General features: G+C 43.3%; 1 protein-coding gene across 1 annotated transcript in view; it reads right to left on the reverse strand.

Annotated features, from left to right (window-relative positions):
• Positions 1–22,304, reverse strand: part of SLC3A1 (solute carrier family 3 member 1) — a 45,327-nt gene that overhangs the window by 15,845 nt on the left and 7,178 nt on the right. The window contains exons 4-7 of the mRNA XM_055242674.1: positions 19,517–19,642; positions 5,457–5,576; positions 4,424–4,548; positions 1,236–1,431 (exon numbers count right to left, since the gene is read on the reverse strand). Coding sequence (XP_055098649.1) covers positions 1,236–1,431; positions 4,424–4,548; positions 5,457–5,576; positions 19,517–19,642 — 567 coding nt within the window. The remainder of the gene's footprint in view (positions 1–1,235; positions 1,432–4,423; positions 4,549–5,456; positions 5,577–19,516; positions 19,643–22,304) is intronic.

Genomic DNA, 22,304 nt, shown 5'->3' on the forward strand with positions numbered 1-22,304 from the left:
TTAGCCAGGCATGGTGGCGTGCACCTGTAATCCCAGCTACTCAGGAGACTGAGGCAGAAAAATTGCTTGAACCCGGGAAGTGGAGGTTGCAGTGAGCCAAGATCACGCCATTGCACTCCAGCCTGGGCAACAGAGGGAGGCTCAGTCTCAAAAAAAAAAAAAAAAAAAAGGAAGGTTGTCTTTTACATGAGAGAAAGAAACTTGCATTTTGTTTAAACCACTGTTACCGTGGGACTTTGAAGCAGCAGGGCTTACATCTATAATACTACAGACATCTTATGAAGGAGCCTAATATTGACCTCTAACTCAAACCCAAAGACAGAAAAATCAGATCAGGGAAAGCAACCCTGATGGGTGTGGAAGTGAGAATAGTGGTTTGTTACTACAGGTATGTATCGCTATATCTTTTGTTCTTCACTGAAGTAATATATTGCCAGTCTTGAAAAACATTAGTGTTGGGCATGGTAGCTCATGCCTGTATTCATAGCACTTTGGGAGACTAAGGTGGGCAGATCACTTGAGGTCAGGAGTTTAAGACAAGCCTGGCCAATATGGTGAAACCCCATCTCTACTAAAAATACAAAACCAAAAATAATTAGCCAGGCATGGTGGCATGTACCTGTAGTCCCAGCTACTCAGGAGGCTGAGGTAGGAGGATTGCTTGAGCCTCAGAGATCGAGGCTGCAGTGAGCCATGATTGCACCATTGCACTCCAGCCTGGGTGCAGAGTGAGCCCGTCTCAAAAAAAAAAAAAAAAAAAAAAAAAATTGCTTTGAAGAGTGTAGTGCAGAAGGGGGAGAAATTCTCCAAGAATCTCTGTGGTTTAAATGCTTTTTGCAGTGCATCCTGCCCCACAAATTGGTGTTTTGTCACAGTTTTATGTTGCCCTGAATTGCTGTGCTCTTCCACACCCAAAATCCTCCTTCTTCCCATTGACATCATAAACTCTGAGATATGTGGGGAGAAATTATGGTTTGATATCCATCCCCAAAAAGCCTAGCAGTGTTCTGAGCATAGACAAGCACTCATTCAATATTCATTCCATTCAGTGGGCAGTGTCTCTCCCTTAACGAAAAGAACCTGGCAGAGGCTGTGACAGGCCTGACCACTGAACAATCACCAAATAAGGCAGAGGTGATGGTCACTTAGAGACAAAGGTCCATTGTATTTTAGAGGTAACTGGACAGCAAAGGCAACAGCAGCACATTATGTACTATGCTGTCATGAGGACTTACCATCCAATTAGGCCATTTTCCTTCTGGCATGTTTTCCATCCAGGATGTGATAACCTCATACACGCTGTTCCCAGAAACAGTGTCTAGCATGGTGAGGTAATTGTTGAAGGGAAAATCGGCTTCTTGGATAAATGGCAATCCATAGTACATCACGGTCCTGTCAATACTGTCTGCATAGGCTTCAGTCCCCATGAACCTGTAAGAGTTGACAAGGTTCAATGTCATCGGGGCCTGTCAGAAGACTGGGAAGGCACTCCACAGCTGCTTATCTTGCATGTACAAGATGTAGGGGCTGAATGCACACTATTAACCATATAGGACTAGCACCTTCTAGAAAGCATAATCAAGCTGTCACCAAATGTTAGACTGGATTAAGAAAATGTGGCACATATATACCATGGAATACTATGCAGCCATAAAAAAGGATGAGTCCATATCCTTTGCAGGGACATGGATGAAGCTGGAAACCATCATTCTAAGCAAATTATCACAAGGACAGAAAACCAAACACCACATGTTCTGACTCATAGGTGGGAGTTGAATAACGAGAACACATGGACACAGGGCAGGGAACATCACACATCAGGGCCTGTCAGTGGGTGAGGGGCTGACGGAAGAATAGCATTAGGAGAAATACCTAATGTAAATGACAAGTCGGTGGGTACAGCAAACCAACATGGCACATGTATACCTATGTAACCTGCATGTTGTACACATGTACCCTAGAACTAAAAGTATAATAAATAACACAAGGCAGAAAAATCCCCACCCTCAAAAAAAAATGAACCACATTTGGGTGCCAGGCACGGTGGCTCATGCCTGTAATCCCAACACTTTGGGAGGCCGAGGCGGGTGGACAACTTGAGGTCAGGAGTTTGAGACCAGCCTGGCCAACGTGGAGAAACATCTCTACCAAAAATACAAAAATTAGGTGTGGTGATATGCACCTGTAATCCCAGCTACTCGGAAAGCCAAGGCAGGAGAATCACGTGAATTTGGGAGGTGAAGATTGCAGTGAGACCAGATCATGCCACCACACTCCAGCCTGGGCAACAAAGTGAGAATCCGTCTTAAAAAAAAGAAAAAAAAATTGGATCTCAGTCGATATTAGTTGTTTGTTTTTGTTTCTTGAGACAGAATTTCACTCTTATTGCCCAGGCTGGAGTACAATGGCATGATCTTGGCTTACTGCAACCTCCACCTCCCAGGTTCAAACGATTCTCCTGCCTCAGCCTCCCGAGTAGCTGGGATTACAGGCACCCGCCACCACACCCAGCTAATTTTTTTGTGTTTTTAGTAGACACAGGGTTTCACCATGTTGGCCAGGCTGGTCTCAAACTCCTGACCTCAGATGATCTGCCTGCCTCGGCCTCCCAAAGTGATGGGATTACAAGCATGAGCCCCCACACCCAGCCTATTCTTTTCTTTCTAAACCTAGAATCCTAGGAGAAATAATCTCCTAGAATCAAAATTCAGTAACATCCTGACACTAAAACTCATTGACATCCATGAAGACTTTCTTTAGCAATTCTCATCACTCCATTTAGAATCTAAAGTTTATGTCTGCAAGTAAGGTGGGGTATTTTCTTCAAAAGAACTTCCCCCTTGTATTTGAGTCCCTGTAACATCTTGCCTTATTATTGGTGTGCACTCTCAATTGCTGAAAGCAAAACCCTGGGGAAGACACATTCACCTGAAATGACTCCGATCAGTGCTGGCTTTAGTTATTTGAGGCAGCATATTTATGGATAAGTGCATGGTCTCTGGAGCCCAACTGCTTCAGTTCAAATCCCATAGCTGCCACTCCTACCTGTGGACATTACCTACATGCTCAGAGCCTCAGTTTCCTTGTCTATAAAATGGAGACAGAGTAATCAGAGTACCTACTTTAAGGAGATGAAATTTCTTTAATTCCTTCCTATTGATTCTGTTGGGTGATCTATGTAAACTTGATGGGTAATTTTATTGAGTGTTTACTATGATCCAGGCACTACTTTAAGTACTTTATATACATTATCTAATTTAATCTCACAACAGCCTTATAGAGGTTATTGCTATCACTTTTTTATTGATGAGAAAACTGAGACTTACATTAATTAACCAGCCCTAGGTCACACAGCTACAGAGCAGGACTCCTTCAGGCCTACCTGATTCCAAAGCTGTGTTCCCTGATACTTTAGCTGAAACATAGGGATTTATACTGTACAAGGAAACTATAGATCCAATAACAATGATAAAAATAATACTGCAGAGAAGGAGCTGGTATTTTTATTTTTTTCTTGAGATGGAGTCTTGCTTTGTTGCCCAGGCTGGAGCACAATGGCATGATCTCAGCTCACTGCAACCGCCGCCTCCCCGGTTCAAGCAATTCTCCTGCCTCAGCCTCCCGAGTAGCTGGGATTACAGGCATGTGCCACCTTGCCCATTTTTGTAGTTTTAGTAGAGGAGGGGTTTCGCCATGTTGCCCAGGCTGCTCTCGAACACCGTCAGGTGATCCGCCAGCCTCGACCTCCCACAGTGCTGGGATTACAGGCATGAACTACCACACCCAGCTGGAGCTGGTTGTTTTTTTGTTTTTTTTTTTTTGTGATGGAGTCTCGCTCTGTCGCCCAGGCTGGAGTGCAGTGGTGCCATCTTGACTCACTGCAACCTCCGCTTCCCGGGTTCAAGTGATTCTTCTGCCTCAGCGTCCCAAGTAGCTGGGATTACAGGTGCCCACCACCACACCCAGCTAATTTTTGTATTTTTAGAAGAGACAGGGTTTCACCACATTGGCCAGGCTGGTCTCAAACTCCTGACCTTGTGATCCGCCTACCTTGGCCTCCTACAGTGCTGAGTTTACAGGCGTGAGCCACTGTGCCCGGCCTGGAGCTGGTTTTTGAAAAAGAAAAAACGATCGTTCATGGCTAACATTTAGCTAATCTCTTTTTAATTAACATAATTTTCACAAAACTCCTGTGAAGTAGTGTGATCTGCATCATTTTACAAAAGAAGAAACTGAAAGTCAGCAAAGTAAGCAAACAGGAAAGGAATATGGCAGGCCCTGGTATAACCAAACTGTAATCAATTAGAGTTATGCAGGCTTGTTACATTATTACTTGAACCTCCAAATACACTTGGTTGTGAGGGATACACTGCAGATCACACACTAAGCCTGGGAAGAAATGAGAGCAATATGCCGTGGTCACCTGTATCTGCCAGGCTCTGTGCTGTATTGGTCCATGGTCTGCCGGAAGCTGCGGACAATGTCGTGCATTCCCACCTGCGTGGTGGTGAAGTCATGGTACAGCTCCGAGTATTGTGTGACCGTGTCCTTTGAAAACCAGGATGACACGGTTATCATCATGTCATATATCGCGTGCCCACAGCTGGCTCTATGTGAATACAGACAACCTCTTCAAAGGGCTCAAGCCAAGCGAGACACACACTCAAACATGGTTTTGTGGATGGAGAAGAATACTTCATTTGATGCTCAAGTTGTTAACTTTATAAATCTACTAAGCAATATTTATCTAATAAACTGTCACCCATTTTAGCAAATTTTACCAAGCAAAACACTGATTACAAAGTCCTCCTCAACACGTAATTGTCAAAATGTTTCAGACACTTTTAAAGACAAAAAAAAGATCTTAGTGGTTATAGAGCTCATTATTACCCATATACTTTATCTGCTCACAAAACTATTAACATCATGCACTTAAATTTGTTTCTTTACCATCGCTATCCTTTCTCCTTACTGTTATACTTTCTCGGGGTTTCAGTAAATTTTTCCTAATTTCTGTATCTTTGTAGGATTTCTATGTCAATGTCTCATTTCTATGTCTTTCTAGGATGACAATAATCTCCTAGAATCAAAACAAAAAATTACATCTCATACAAGCCAAGGCCTCCTCACTTAAGCCTATGTCAGATGACAAAATTGCAGGAGTAAATATCCTCTATTTTGTGGCCCTTGGTAGAGCCCACACTGTCCATGTCTTCAGAACCCTTGTCACTGAAGGACTCCTCAAGGGATCCCTCGCTCTGGAGGGAACCAGTGGAAAAAAACATCTGGTGCATATGCATTTGAAACTCTTGTGCATTTCCTAAAGAAATGAATCAAGGTACTTGATAGACACAGGACAAAACTCATCTTTGTAATTGGTATCTTAGGCTGAGAAAGAAAATTCTGATGACATTTTCAGAAAAGGCAAAAGAAAAACGTTTAAAATAAAACTTTACCGGGATTTGGGTCTTATTTACTTGGATCTCGTCTCTCAGATGCTTTGCTTCTAGGAGGAATTTAACAGCATCAAAACTAAAACCATCAACACCCTTTGTGAGCCAGAACCGTATAATTTCCTAAAGATGAAGAAGCAAAATGCTTGGTTACATTAACTACACATTATTATCACAACGTTTAATAAAAGTTTTGACTGTTAACGACTTGGCATCATAAAATGGATATCTACATACAGAACAAGCACAGTATTCACAGTCTATTTTTATCTGTTTAGCATAACTGTCTTACTATAATGCACTCTCAAGTAACTGCATTTAGCGACTCCCACACCTCCTTCATATTTGAATTCAGAATTACAATTAGTTACATATGTAATGGATGTTATGTTTTCGAAGATTAGAGAATCTACTAAAAATGAAAGAATGAAACCATAAAAAAAGATAGGACTCAGGATAAACTGGGAAAGTTTCTCATCTCCCTCATGCCCAACTCCTTAACTGTCACTGCAAACTTAAAGAAAATAACACATTGTTCAATAGTTAAATATTTCACTCCTTACTAGGAAGGCAAATGAGAGGTGAAGTGCTTAGATATTAACGGATCTCTTGTTAGGACTAATATGAAAGGAACACAAAACAAAATAGAATCAACCATCAACCAAGTAAATAACTAAGAATAGTGATGATCCTGTGGTAAAACTCAGATACAAGTGTTGTCTTGAATACACTCAGATAATAAAAGATGAAATGGGCCAGGCGCAGTGGCTCACGCCTGTAATCCCAGCACTCTGGGAGGCCGAGGCCGGCGGATCACCTGAGGTCAGGAGTTTGAGACCAGCCTGGCCAACATGATGAAATGCCATCTCTACTAAAAATACAAAAATTAGCCAGGCATGGTGGCGGGTGCCCGTAATCCCAGCTACTTGGGAGGCTGAGGCAGGAGAATCGCTTGAACCCGGGAGGCGGAAGTTGTGGTGAGCCGAGATCGGGCCATTGCACTCCAGCCTGGGCAACAAGAGCAAAACTCTGTCTTAAAAAAAAAAAGACAAAATGTACATTATTCCACTGGCTTTAATTTCACAGATAAATTGATCCCAAGCAAAAATTGTTAAGCTGAAAATCCAAGTTCTCATGCATTTCATTTTATTCTTTGGTGACAGACTTTCTTCCAAAGGTGTGTGCTGGAAACCCAATTATTGTATGAATGCCCCTGGCTCGCTCTCCTCTCCTGCCCTACTCTCCCAACACACTTGGCTAGAGAGAAGGTAGTCATTGCCTGCTCAGCCTCTCCCCTGCCTCACCTGCTCCTGAGAGCATCATAGTGGCCTGCCTGGTTCCCAGGCATTTTTAATGCTGAAGCCAAAGATTAGAGAGATGAAGACTGGTGCAAATAAGTGGTTAGGCCAGGTGCGGTGGCTCACACCTATAATACCAGCACTTTGGGAGGCCGAGGCGAGTGGATCACTTGAGGCCAGGAGTTTGCGACCAGCCTGGCCAACATGGTAAAACCCCACCTGTACTAAAAATACAAAAATTAGTTGGGCGTGGAGGCATGCACCTGTAGTCCCAGCTACTGGGAGGCTGAGCATGAGAATTGCTTGAACCTAAAAATTGGAGGTTGCAGTGAGCCAAGATCATGCCACTGCACTCCAGCCTGGGTGGCAGAAGGAGATCCTGTTTCAAAAAAAAAAAAAAAAAGGGGGGCAGTGGTGGGGGTAGGGGGGTGGACAGTGTGGCCAGAGGAGCATAAGAGTAGAAGGAGGTAAAGAGAACTAACTCATCATGCTCAGCTTTGTAGTTAACAGGAAAGATCTGGGATTTGTGTGAGGGTGATGGGAAACCCCTGGAGGGATTTTTAAGCAGAAAAGGCTGTGGGCTGACACATTTTTTTAAAGATCTGATATGTGAAGAATCAACTGTATAGTATGGCATTTCCTCAAAAGGTTAAACATCAAGTTACCATAAGACCCAGCAATTTCACGCATAGGTATATACCCAAGAGAAATGAAAACTTATGTCCATGCAAAAACTTGTTCACAAATATTCATAGCAGCGTTATTCATAATAGCCAGAAAGTGGAAACAACCCCAATGGTCTATCCATACGATGAATATTTGGCCATGGAAAGGAGCGACGTGCTGACACATGCTACAACATGGACGAACCTTGAAAAGATTTTTCTAGCCAGGTGTGATGGCTCACACTTGTAATCTCAGCAATTTAGGAGGCTGAGGTGGGAAGATCACTTGAACCCAGGAGTTCTAGACCAGCTGGGCAACATGACAAAACCCTGTCTCTACAAAAAATGAAAAATTAGCTGGGTGTGGTGGTACACATCTGTAGGCCTCTGACACAGCACCTGCTACTTAGTGAACCAATTGTAGCATGAAAGAATGCTATTGAGCCTGAATGACCAAACATTACAGAGGTTCAGCATGTTCCCTGGCTTCAGGTCTACAGAATAGTTGGGGACATGTGTGGTACAAGGGATGGTCACCTAATAATGCAGGTCCTCATGAGAGGAGACACCTCTGCCTACAGAGTTGCAAGAGCTTCAAGACATTTCAAAATAATGTGGGTAGGCACAGCAAGAGAAGGAAGAGCTAGAGCTGGAACTTGACCTAGATGACCTGGTGGGATTTCAATGGAGGGTAGGAATGGCACAACATGAGCCAAGCATGGAGGCAGAGGTTGGCCTGTACTGGGACAGGTGGGAGGACTAGGTGCCTTGAAAAGCAGAGGGCCTGAGCCTTAGCTACCTGCGTCAACCCCCAGCCAGTCTCTCCCAGTGAGGCCTGCTCCGGCACCTGCTCACAAGCTCTGCAAAGGAACGGTGGCTCTCCCTACTTTTCTCTTGGCTCATCCCTTGCTGTATGGAAGGTTTCACAGGAATGTATATATCACTTCAGAGCAGAACCATCTGTAAAGTACTAAACAGCCAATTTTCACCTATGGAGGGAAACAGAGCCACAGATCCCAAATGACAACTATCCCACAATTCACTTGTGTATTAGAGTTTGTTCTCATGCTGCTAATAGAAACATACTTAAGACTGGGTAATTTGTAAAGCTGTTTAATTGACTCACAGTTCCACAGCGCTGGGGAGGCTCACAGTCATGGCAGAAGGCGAATGAGGAGCAAAGTCACACCTTACATGACAGCAGGCGAGAGAGTTTGTGCAGGAGAACTCCCATTTATAAAACCATCAGAACTCACTATCACGAGAACAGTATGGAGGAAACCACGCCCATCATTCAATTGTCTCCACCTGCTCCCTCCCACAACACATGGGGATTATGGGAATTACAATTCAAGATGAGACTTGGGTGAGGACACAGCCAAACCATATCAACTTGTTTGCCTTGAAGTGTGTTTCTATCTGCACGTGAATATGGAGGTTTCAAGTCAAGTCAAGGGTCTCAACAGCTAAATGCAAGGGTTAATACTGCTCATGTCAATTCACTTTAAGCTGAGATTTTGAATGGTGAAGCTTGAATCAATTTTTTATGCCTAAGAGCAGGTTCTGGGGTGAATAACTCTTATCATGGGCACAGGTGACCCAAATAACCTCCAGTAATCTCCACCCAGTGGAATTTTTCTCTGGGGCATAAAAAACAAATTTGTTCTTACTAGTGCCTTTATCTTTTACCAAATTCATTCATTCAATAAGTATTTGAATTCCTACTGTATACCAGGCACTTAGGCAAGCCCTGGAACTACAACCACAAGCAAAATACAACAGACACAGTCCTAGGTCTCCCGGATTATTTTAGAATCTCCAGCTAGACAAATAGCAACACAAAAATATTTAAATCACAGCTGAGACAAAGGAGAGAAACACGGTAATACAAGAGGGTAAAACAGCAATTCGCCCTGGGGAGAGTTTGCAGCTGGCAAACAGGAAGTGACAGCCATTCATCAGAGAATGGGCTAGAGAAGTCTGGTGGGGCAAAGAAAGGCACCTCATTTCTAGAACAGGTTTTCAGTGGCTTCAGGAGTGACCCTACTATGAAGCTAACCAAACTTAAGCTTCAAGACCTTTCACTTGCACCCGTCTAACTCCCCTTCTTTGCTCATTCTAAATAAATGCCAACTTTTCTGTACTTAATTTTGTACTCTATTTTAAGAAGGCCCTAAATTACTATGAGCTTCAGACCCCGCGCAACCTGGGTCCACCCCCAGGTGGTGCTGTTCTTTAAAAATGTGAACACTGGTTGGGGCAGAGCATGAATAACTGAAGGCATCCGAGCAGCCTCTGACAAAAATGTGGGAAAACATTAAGCATCATTCTGTGTAAACATCAAGCTTTTGGGCACTGATTTCCTAAAATAAAGCCAGTCCTTTTCTTTACGGAGTCCGGATCTCAGCATTGTGAAATGTTGACCTGATATTAAACATGAGAAACTTGTACCCCACAGAAGATTTATGGCCCTAGCATAATCAGAAATATTATCATTGTTTAATGAGACAAAACAATAAAAGCTTGATGGTGATTTTCTGAAAGTCATTTTAAATGCTGATAATTCAGATTATCACCAAGATAATCCAAAGTTTGATCTTGAAAAATATTTGCTTTATGCTATTTATTCTCTCAACCAGGAGGGAAAAGAGAGCTTCAGATTTTAATTGTTAACCCTCTTTACTCCAGTGAAGGTCTCCCAGGGTTCTAGATGCAAAAATGGGCACAGAGCCTGGTTCAGCTAGGTCTAGTGGCCCACGTAGGTGCCGTGGACTCTGGGAACTCGACTATACACTACGTCCTTGACTCCTGTCTGATTCCCATGACATTAGGGACTCCTGGTTTTTCCACTGGGCACCTTTAACTCCTTTCTCTTTAAATAACTCACTGCTCTGAGTGAAAAGAAAGCAAGTCAACATTAAGGAAGCAAGTTAACATATCCAGATACATGGAACTTCAAACCAAGCCTTTCCTTTTCAGATGGCTGACATTTGGGGCCCGTTTACCTAAAAAGCCATGTTTGGGAAAAGCTCTGTCTACTCTTAGATGGGATGATAGAGAAGACATCCTCTTCAGCCAGGTGTGGTGGCTCATGCCTGTAATCCTAGCACTTTCAGAGACCGAGGTGGGAGGATCACTTGAGCTCAGGAGTTCGAGACCAGCCTGGGCAACAAAGTGAGACCCTGTCCCTATTAAAAAAAAAAAAAAAACAAACCAAAAAAAACAAACAGAAGACATCCTCTTGAAAATGTCATCAATCCCAGGTTGTCCATCTCAAGAAGGAATGAGAAAGGATGTTTCAGAGTACAGAGGAAACTGTTCCTCTACTTAGAGGCAAGAGAAAGAAAACTGACCCTACTCATGTGCAGAAATCTTGGAAAAATTCTTTGCTAACTCCTCCAGAAGCAGGAAGTAGAGGAAAGATCAAGCACTTCAGAATCTGACCCTCTGGGTATGACCCAGCTCTCTCACTGTCCAGCTGCATGACATAGGGCATCTGCAAGACCGGCTAAGCCTCAGTGTCTCCATCAATAACATAGTATAGAGGGTTTCTGTATGGAGTAAATAAGGTATTGCTGCCAGAGTCAATTGACTTTTCAGGTTTTTTTTTTGTTTTTTTTTTTTTTTTTGAGATGGAGTCTCACTCTGTCACCCAGGCTGGAGTACAGTGGTGTGATCTCAGCTCTGCAACCTTTGCCTCCCGGGTTCAAGCAATTCTCCTGCCTCGGCCTCCTGAGTAGCTGGGATTACAGGTGCCCGTCACCACGTCTGGCTAATTTTTGTATTTTTAGTAGAGATGGAGTTTCACCATGTTGACCAGGCTCGTCTCGAACTCCTGACCTCAAGTGATCCACCCACCTCGGCCTCCCAAAGTGCTGAGATTACAGGCATGAGCCACCACGCCCAGATCCCTTTCAGTCTTTATATTACCCAATCTCTCTGCATCATTTGACACTGTTGACCAATCTCATCTTCTAGAAACACTCAGATACCTTAGCTCCGTTATACCCCCCTGCCCCTTGGTTTGCCTCCCTTCTCTGTCTCTTCTGCAGCTCTTTGATGTTAGTGCTCCTTGGGGCTCCATCTTATACCCTCTGGACATTTCACTTCACAATAGTATTTATTTACTTCCCAATTTACTGATTATTTAACAAGTACTGTATACAGTAAAAAACATAGCATCCTAAGTGCTTTACAAAGGTTAAGCCATTTATCTTCAAGTAACCCCATTAGGTACGTACCATTATTGTTCCCCCTTTACCAATGAGGAGACTGTGACTCAGGAAGATGATGTGCCTTTGACAAGGTCATGGTTGGTAAGTGGTGGCAGCAGAACTGCAACTGTAGGGTGCCCTAACTTATTTGCTGGCCTGGCTCCCTTGGTTTTTTCTTTTAATTGGAAGGTCTACCAACACCTGGCCCTCATTCGCATGTGAGCAATTTGCTCCAGCTAAGTTGCAGTTGGCCCTCTTGCTCACCTTACCCAGCCTGCTTCTCTCACCAAACACCTGTCTGAGCTCTGTAGACAATAGCCACGTCAACAAGTCCCAAAGTTTTATCTCTAGACCAGACTTTTCCCTGAGCTCCGTGTCCTTATATCTTTTTTTTTTTTTTTTTTTTTTTTTTTTCACGAGACGGTGTCTCGCTCTGTCGCCCAGGCTGGAGTGCAGTGGCATGATCTCGGCTCACTGCAACCTCTGCCTCATGGGCTCAAGCAATTCTCCTGCCTCTGCATCCTGAGTAGCTGGGAATACAGGCGCCCACCACCATGTCCGGCTAATTTTTGTATTTTTAGTAGAGATGGGGTTTCACCATGTTGGCCAGGCTGGTCTTGAACTCCTGACCACGTGATCCACCTGCCTCAGCCTCCCAAAGTGCTGGGATTACAGGCATAAGCCACTGTGCCCAGCCCAGTGTCCTTATATCTAACTGTCCACTGAACACTTGGATGTGTCACAGGCAGCTCAAACTCTGCATACCTAAGATATTTCCCCTCTCTCTTCCTGTGTCTCCCATCTCAGACAATGGTTCTGCCACCCACCCCATATTCAAATCTGAAACCTGGGATTCACAGGGGACTCCTCTCAGAGCCCTGATGATTTCTCTGCACCTCTATGCCTCCATCACTGGCCTAAAAGTACCAGAATTTCTTTCCCGATTACTGCACCATCCTCCTCCCTGGCCCCAAAGCCTCCAAACCTGCCCTACTCAAACCCCTTCTCCAAAACCAGACTGATTTCTCAAATTGAAAAAAATAAAAAATAAAAAATAAATACCTAAGACCTTTTTTTTTTTTTTTTTTTTTTTCTGAGGCCGAGTCTCGCTCTGTTGCCCCGGCTGGAGTGCAGTGGTGCCATCTCGGCTCACTGCAAGCTCTGCCTCCCGGGTTCACACCATTCTCCCGCCTCGGCCTCCGGAGTAGCTGGGACTATAGTCGCCCGCCACCACGCCCGGCTAATTTTTTGTATTTTTAGTAGAGACGGGGTTTCACCGTGTTAGCCAGGATGGTCTCGATCTGACCCCGTGATCCGCCCACCTCGGCCTCCCAAAGTGCTGGGATTACAGGCGTGAGCCACCGCGCCCAGCCACCTTTTAAGCCCAAATCCTTACCAGGGCCTTCAGTGGTGCTCCTGACCTCACCCCTGGTGACCTCTCTAGTCTCATTGGGTCACTGCCTGCTCTATATATCACATCCCAGCAATATTGGACAGCTACCAGCACCTCTAATGTGTCACGATCCATGCTTTCCTCTGCTGGAAACACTCCCACCCGTGTCTCTTCACTTAGCTCATACCTGTTCCTCAGGTATCTCACCTCCTCTGCAAATGTGTCCAGGTAAGGTGCTTGCCCTGTGTATTCCTACCTCCTACTGTTATGACCGCTAGGCACATTTTATTGTAATTGCCTGTTTAATTGTCCACCTCCCACTCCAGAATATAAGTCCCAGGATGGCCACAAGAGGTATCTATCTTACCAGCCCCTACACCCTTAGCACATGGTCAAGACACACAACACCTATTGTTAAATGAGTGAATGATTATAATAAAGTGCCTGGCATAGAGGAGGTGCAATAAATGGCACAATTATTATTATCAAACATAGAGCTGGCTAATCAAGCAGGTAGTGAGTGAATTGTGTTTTGAATCGAGCTGCTGCCTCCAGCAGTATCATGCTTAGTAGGGACAGAACAGAGCCTACACCTGTGCTCTGGGCTCCCTCTCAGCTGGGTCTCCCAGCAGTCCCTAACCTGGGGCTCAGCATTCCCATATGGCAGGTCTAGGATCACTCCAAACCCCAGATACGAGGCCAGGCCATCTGGAGTCTCTTCCTTGCCATGCTGCTAACCCACTGGGTTACTTCACCTCTCTGTGTCTCAGTTTCCTCATTTGTCAAATAAGAAATTTGGAGGGCCAGTAAAAACCAAAGTGATTGGGAAAGTATAAAATATTATACAAATATACACCCCTGATACCTCAGAGAAGGTTTTCTGACTTCTTCAGCTGAAAGCACTCAAGCCCCAAGAGGTTCAGAGCAGAGCCAAGTCCCCTGATGGCCAGTGCAAAGAGCAGGAGAAAGAGAAGGAGAGCAGAGGGTGCTCTCCGCTGGATTTCCCCAGCATGCCAGCTTCCCACTGTGCAGATAAAGCAAAATCTGATAGGAGCAGGGAGGAAGTGGGCTCAGGCTCCACAGTACAAGTTGGTATGCAAGCAAGTCTTTCCAAACGCCTCCTCCACACAAACCCTCTGAGCTGCAAATTATTAACCTGCTTAACTCTATTGCAGAAACAAGCGCTGCTGGGGGTAAGGTGGGGAGGAGGGTGACAGAAGTCTCCTTCATGCCAAAGTCCCTTTCCAGGAGCAAAGAGGCTTTCCTCTCAGCTTCTCAGCGTTTCTTATTTACTTCTAATTGTAAATCTTCTAAACCAGTCTTGCAAATAAAGTCTAATCTCTCAACTGGAGGCAGTAATGATTCATCACGTGAGGGATTTCAGCCGGAGGACCAGTAAATAAGGATCTTATCCACACACTCCACGGCTTGGCTATCTGGAAGAGCACAGCCGGGTTAGTCAAGAAAATAATTAATGTATTGGCTGGCACATTTTGGCAGAATTTATCACACTTGTCTAAACATCCCCAGACAATTCATCACTATTGCCACAAAGAGCCTGGAAAAATCCACTGCCTGATAAACCAACTGTAAACCAGCTGGTTTACACACTCACATTTATCAATTTATAACTGAAAACCTCCTTGAAAAAACTGTGCAGAAAAAGTGAAGCATGGAGAGGAAAACACATACATTGCCTCAAAGGACGTGTAGGATTGTGGTTAAGAGCATGAACTCAAGTCCCAGTGTCTGGATTTCAATCCTGCTCCATGACGCCCAAGGATGGTGACTTTACCTATCTAAGCCTCAATTTCCTTCTCTATAAAATGATCACAAAACCTTGTAAATTAGGCTTATTCTGAGCATTAAATTATCCAGGAACAGCACTTACCGCATAGAGTGTGTGGGGAGAGCATGAGGCGTGGGTGTGCTAAGGAGTTTTGCTGATGAAGAAGAGGAGAGTCCACAGGCTACCAGAGAAGTTTAAAACTAACCCCTAGTTAGTCTGCTGACCATGTCTACAACTACCCACCCCACAACCCCACAACCCCATGGAGGCAAGGTGCCCGCACTCATGGTGCTTACTTCTGGAACAGATTCCAAAACAATTCATAAAAATTCTGGAAACACTAAATATACATAGTAAAAAAAAAAAAAAAAGTCTTAAAACTAAGTAGTCTATACGAATACATTTAACAAAAGAAGTACAAGACATGTACTCTGAGAACTGCAAACCATTGTTGAAAGAAATGAAAGAACACATAAGTAAATGGAAAGACATCTCATGTTCATGAATTGGAAGACTTAACATAAGATGGCTATATTCCCCAGAGTGAACCACAGATTCAATGCAATCCCTATCAAAACCCCAGCAGGCTTCTTTGCAAACATTGTCAAGCTGACTCAGAAATTCATATGGAAATCCAAAGGACTTGGAATAGTGAAACAATACTGAAAAAGAACAAAGTTGTAGGATTCTCACTTCCCGATTTCAAAACTTACTACAAAGCGCTAGTAATTCAGACAGTGTGTGGTACTGACATAAGGACAGACATATAGATGAATGGAACAGAATTGAGAGTCCAGAAATAAACCCATGCATTTATGGTCAATTGATTTTCAACAAAAGTTGCCAGACCATTCAGTAGGGAAAGAATAGTATTTTTAAACATATGTGGCTGGAATGACTGAATAGCCACATGCAAAAAAAAAAGTTGGACTCCTTACCTTCACACCCTATATAAAAATTAACAAAAAATGGATCACAAACAATCTAAAATGTAAGACTAAAACTATGAAACTGAGAAGAAAACATAGGAGTAAATCTTCATGACCTTGGATTAAGCAACGGTTCTTAGATATGACACTAAAGGCACAAGCAACAAAAGAAAAAAATAAATTGGGCCAGGCACGGTGGCTCATGCCTGTAATCCCTGCACTTTGGGAGGCCGAGGTGGGTGGATCACCTGAGGTCAGGAGTTCGAGACCAGCCTAGCCAACATGATAAAACCCCTGTCTCTATTAAAACTACAAAAAATTATCTGGGCATGGTGGTGCACACCTATAATCCCAGCTACTCAGGAGGCCGAAGCAGGAGAATCACTTGAACCCAGAAGGCGGAGGTTGCAGTGAGCCGAGATTGCGCCACTGCACTCCAGCCTGGGTAACAAGAGCATAACTCTGTCTCAAAAAACAACTAAATAAATAGGACATCATCAAAATTAAAAACTCTTGTGCTTCAAAAAGCACCATCAAGAAAGTAAAAAGACAACCAACAGAATGGGAAAAATTATTTGTAAATCATGTATCAAGAATATGAAAAGAGGCCAGGTGTGGTGGCTCATGCCTATAATCCCAGCACTTTGGGAGGCTGAGGCAGGAGGATTGCTTGAGACCACAAGTTCGAGACCAGCCTGCCTAACATGGTGAAACCCCGTCTCTACTAAAAATACAAAAATTAGCCAGGTATGGTGATGCATACCTATAATCTCAGCTACTTGGGTCGCTTGAACCCAAGAGGTGGAGGTTGCAGTGAGCCGAGATCACGCCACTGCACTCCAGCCTGGGTAACAGAGTGAGACCCTGTCTCAAAAAAAAAAAAAAGAAAGAAAGAAAAAGAAAAAAAAATATGTAAAGAACTTTTGGCTGGGCGCGGTGGCTCACACCTGTAATCCCAGCACTTTGGGAGGCCGAGGCGGGTGGATCATGAGGTCAGGAGATTGAGACCAGCCTGGCCAACATGGTGAAACCCCATCTCTACTAAAAATTAAAAAAAAATAAAAAAAAAAAAAGAACTTTTACAACCCAATAATAAAAAGACAACCCTATTTAACAGTGGGCAAAGGGCCAGGTGCGGTGGCTCATGCCTGTAATCCCAGCACTGTGGGAGGCCAAGGAGGGAGGATTGCTTGAGACCAGGAGCTCGAGACCAACCTGACCAACATGGAGAAACCTCATCTCTACAAAAAATACAAAAATTAGCTGGGCATGGTGGCACGTGCCTATAGTCCCAGGTACTCAGGAAGCTGAGGTGCAAGAATCACTTGAGCCTGGGAGATGGGGGTTGCAGTGAGCCGAGACTGCACCACTGCACTCCAGCCTGGGTGACAGAGTGAAACTCTATCTCAAAAATAAAATAAAATAAAAATGGGAAAAGGATTTAAATAGACATTTCTATAATGCAGATATACAAATGAACTATAAGCACATGAAAAGATGTTCAACATCTTTAGCCATTTGGCAAATACAACCAGTGAGATGCCACTTCATACCCACTAGGGTGACTGTAATAAAAAATACATGCAATAACAAGTGTTGGTGAGAATGTGGAGAAATTAGAACCCTTACGCATTGTTAATGGAAATGTAAAATTCTACAGCTGCTTTGAAAAACAACTTGGCAGTTTCTCAAATAAACGTAGATACAGATACCTACCAGGGATATATAGATACAGCATGATTCTGTTGTATAAAGTGTCCAGAATAGGCAAAACCTATCTAACTGAGGCTTAGGTGGGTAAAAAGATAGAAAGTAGATTTGTGGTTTCCAGGGGTTGGGGGAAGAAAGGGAGGGGGTCATAAGGAGTGACTGTGGATGGATATGGGGTTTCTTTTTGAGAAGATAAAAGTGTTCTGAAATTAGGCCGGGCACAGTGGCTCATACCTTTAATCCCAGCACTTTGGGAAGCTGAAATGGGTGGATCATTTGAGGCCAGGAGTTTGAGACCAGCCTGGCCAACATGGCAAAACCCTGTCTCTACAAAAATACAAAAATTAGCCGGGCATGGTGGTACATGCCTGTAGTCCCAGCTACTTGGGAGGCTGAGGCAGGAGAATCGCTTGAACCTGGGAGGCACAAGTTGCAGTGAGCCAAGATCGTGCCACTATACTCCAGCCTGGGCAACAGAGCAAGACTGTCTCAAAAAAAAAAAAAAAGTTCTGAAATTAGTAGTGATTGCACAACTCTGTGAAGATACTAAAACCACTGAATTACACACTCAAAAGGGGTGAATTTTATGGTATGTGAATTATATGTCAATTAAACTGTTATTTCAAAATAAAACTAAACTAAACCAAGGGTTCTAGGTGCCCCTAGTGACTCCAACATATCCACTCTATCTGGCTGATGTGGTGAGCTGTGGAAAGGCACCCACTGCTCCCTGTTCTGTTAGGGTCTCCTCCCCACCTGCTTGGCTCAGAGGACTCCCCTACTCACCTAAGTTTCTGCCCACTGTAGCCATAGGAGCAGCAAGAAGAAGAACAAGAACATAGCTGATATGTTTTGTGAATTGTATTGTGAGAACTGATCAGCCCCCACCTCTTACTTCAGCGCCCTAACCCAAATATTTCACTCCAGCATACTGGTAGGGTTGCCAGATAAAATACAAGACACTCAATTACATTTCAATTTCAGGTAATCAATGAACAATTTTTTGGTAGCAGTATGTCTCAAATGTTGCATCATTCATTTAAAATTTAACTGGACATCCTGTATTTTTATTTGCTAAATTTGGCAACCCTACACTCTGGCCTCCATGCCATCCCTGAAACACACGAACCACACTCTCACCTCGGGACCTTTCCATTTGTTCTTCTTTCTGCCCGAAATTCTCTTCCCCCAGATAGTCACATGGTTCCCTTCTCACTTCAGGTTTTTGTCCAAACAGCATCTCATCATAAGGTGTCTCCTACACACCTTATATAGAAGAGCCACTTTTACCTGGCACTCCGATGCCCCTTCCCCTTGACATTCACCACCACCTGACATATATATATATATTATATATATATTTAGTGGCTAATCGCCTGCTTTCCCCTCAGTATATTGGAGACTCCTTGAGAGTAAGGCTTCTTTTATTCACTGCTGCATTCCCAGTGCTTAGAACAGGGCCTGGCATGGAGTAGGCAATATGTTAATATTTACTGAATGAGCCCAGAAGTGTCGTGCATGGGTTATCTCATCTAATCTTCCAAACAGCCCTATGAGACAAATATTGCCACCAACTGTGTTTCATAGATGAGACAGCTAAGACATGAAAGCCAAATAACTCATCAAGAAGCCCATTTTAGATGCAAGAGCCAGGCCCCAAATGACCCACCTCCCTGCACCAGCTCACTGTCACAGGCACTGCACAGCTCACTGTCACAGGCACCATACAGCTCACTGTCACAGGTGGCGGGGCAACTTGGAACTAGGGTGGCAGGTGTTTCTGACTCCTTCCATTTAGGGTACTCTGGATTAGATGAAGGAAGGAGCCACAGACACGTCTGAGAGTCTACATTTGCACCAGAGAGCTTAATCCTGGGATTTAATTAAGGCTTGATTATTGCCTACACAATTATTGTGCAATATAAAGTGTTTCAAATAGCTATAGAGTATTTCAAATAATTAAAGACTTGATTTTGCCTACACAATTACTGTGCAATATAAAGTGTTTTAAATAACTACCTAAACCTCCATTAATGGAGAAGTCTGTGTGGGTATCTATACTCACTTTTATTTCTTCTTGAACATCAGGATTGCGGAAATTTAAATCAGGTTGCTCTTTCATAAACTGGTGAAAATAACACTGGTTTCGCACTTCATCAAAGTGCCAACTGGAGTTTCCATATACACTTAGCTGGCAAACAAAGAAAACAGCACATCAGTTACATATAATGGTATTGCCCACAAATAAAGATCATTGCCCTCCCTGATCCTTTGCAGGGAGAGTATGTAAATCCTGAGAGTTTTCCTTCTGTGGAGAGCAGCAGGTTAAAGTAACCTCTCCAAATACCCCCCACCCCATTGGCCTAATGCCTCATAAACATGGGTGCGATGTATTTTTACAGTAGAGGCTGTTTGTAACAACTGCAACAGCAAACCAATGTTCTCAAACCCAAGACAAGGTCAACTTAAGGAACAGACATTACTAATGTATTTTCTTGAATCTTCTGTCCAGGATCCGAACTCTTGTTTGTGAAGAGAAGCAAAATTGTAGTCAGTTTGGAAGAAAGACGCATTCTGCTCGTCTTGGAGCTTGAGTCCAGATAGACTGAATATTTAAATTGTATCCCCAGAAAACTATTGGAATCCTTCATTTAAAATCTCTACCAGTCTCCAAGAATAAAAAGCAACTTCAGGCGTTGGTACTCAGCAATCGTTGACGCTGTCGCTGGTCTCCTCTGTCTGGAAATGCTCACATTTATGGCCCCATGGCGTGACTCTCCTGGCTGCCCTCCCACATCTCTGGCCACTCCTTAAGTCAGCGCTGTGGGCCCTTGAATGTGAGAGTTTCATGGGTCTCTGTCCTAGGCCTTCTGTCCATTTCATGTTAAAGAGAACATCTGGAAAACATTTAACAACTGGGAGCTTTTACATAAATCTTTTTGAGTTGGAAGAGGTAGTTACACTGAGTCCACATGTCCATGGCAACACCAGGCAGATGCTGAGTAGTAGCTGCTGCCTTTCAAGGACATGCACCCTTTCCAATTCAACACACAGCCCACCTGGACACAACCAGGGCAAGAGATTTTTAGTGTACATGAACAATAAAAAATCAGTATCCAGAATACAAAAGGAACCGAAGAAAGCAATTTCAAAGGGATAAATAATCTGAAAGAAAGTAGGGGAAAGAAACCATAAAGAGGTGTTTCACAGAAATGGACACTCAAGTGAATAAATGTAAGAAAAGATGTTCAACATCATTAAGAATTAGATAATTACTGTATTAGGAATTAGACACATCATCATTAGTAATTAAATAAATATAAAATTAAGATCTCAATGCAATATTGTTTTAAGTCTGGGCTGGGCATGGTAGCTCATGCCAGTAATCACAGCACTTTGAGAGGCTGAAGCGGGAGGACTGCTTGAGGCCAGAAGTTCAAGACCAGCTTGGGCAACATAGCGAGACCCCATATTTACAAAAAAAAACAAAACTCAACCACGCGTGATGGTGCCTGCCTGTGGTCCCAGCTACTAAGGAGTCTGAGGTGGTGAGGATTGCTTTAGCCTGGGAGCTCAAGGCTGCAGTAAGCTATGATTGAGCCACTATGCTTCAGCCTGGGTGACAGACTGAGACCCTGACACAAAGTAATAATAATTTTTAAATAAAAATTACAAAGTTGGACAATACCAGGAATTAATGAGAATGTGTATTTTTATACTTCTGTGGGGGATATAAATTGGTACAACCATTTTGATAGTGAATTTGATACTATCCTGTAGAGCTGAGCATGCAACATCCTGCACAGCAATTTTACTCCTAATTATTTACCTTAAAGAAGCCCTTGGTTGGGCATGGTGGCTCACGCCTGTAATCCTAGCACTTTGGGAAGCCGAGGTGGGCAGATCACAAGGTCAGGAGTTCAAGACCAGCCTGACCAATATGGTGAAACCCTGTCTCTACTAAAGATACAAAAATTAGGTAGGCGTGGTGATGGGTGCCTGTAGTCCCAGCTACTTGAGATGCTGAGGCAGGAGAATCACTTGAACTGGAGAGGCAGAGGTTGCAGTGAGCCAAGATCACAGCACTGCAGTCCAGCCTGGGCGACAGAGCAAGACCATCTCAAAAAAAAAAAAGAAGCCCTTGCACATGTACCCCAAGATAGATGAATGACAGTGTTTATAGTAACATTGTTCATAATAAAATAAAACGGAAGTAGCCCAACTTCCCATCAACTGAAGAGTGGATAAGTAAACCATCGATTGTTCACACAGTGAAATATACAACAATGAAAATGTATGAACCATAGCTACCTGAAGCTACATGAATAAATCGTGAAAAAGTTAGTTAAGAAGACTATACCCAGCATGACACTTTTCATAAAGTTCAAAATAGAGGAAACTAAAAAATAATTTTTTTAGAGTCAAAGTCTTGCAATATATGGTTATACTACAAGGTGTTTATCCATCATATACATATACATATTTTTGAACATATTAACTATTACGTTAGAAAATGCAACCTTGACTATAGTGGAGAACTAACAAAGCGATGGAAAAACTGGATGACAAAAAAGGCAGCTGTGACCATTCTATAAGCAAGAAATGATATGGTTTGAGTATGGCAGCAATTTTTAAAAGCAGACTGTGGAGCTGGAATGACTAGATCTCATCTTTAGCCCTGTCATTTATTAGCTGAGTAACCTCAGTCTGCCTATCTGCAAAACAGGAATTACACCTGACTCATAGGATTATAGAATGGATTAACTAAATTAATGAATATAAAACACTTAGCACAGAGCCTGGCACAGAGTATATTTTGTAAATGTTTGCTAATGTCATTGCAATTTTAACAA

Source organism: Symphalangus syndactylus, chromosome 14 (genome assembly GCF_028878055.3).
Source record: "Symphalangus syndactylus isolate Jambi chromosome 14, NHGRI_mSymSyn1-v2.1_pri, whole genome shotgun sequence".
Taxonomy (NCBI): domain Eukaryota; kingdom Metazoa; phylum Chordata; class Mammalia; order Primates; family Hylobatidae; genus Symphalangus; species Symphalangus syndactylus.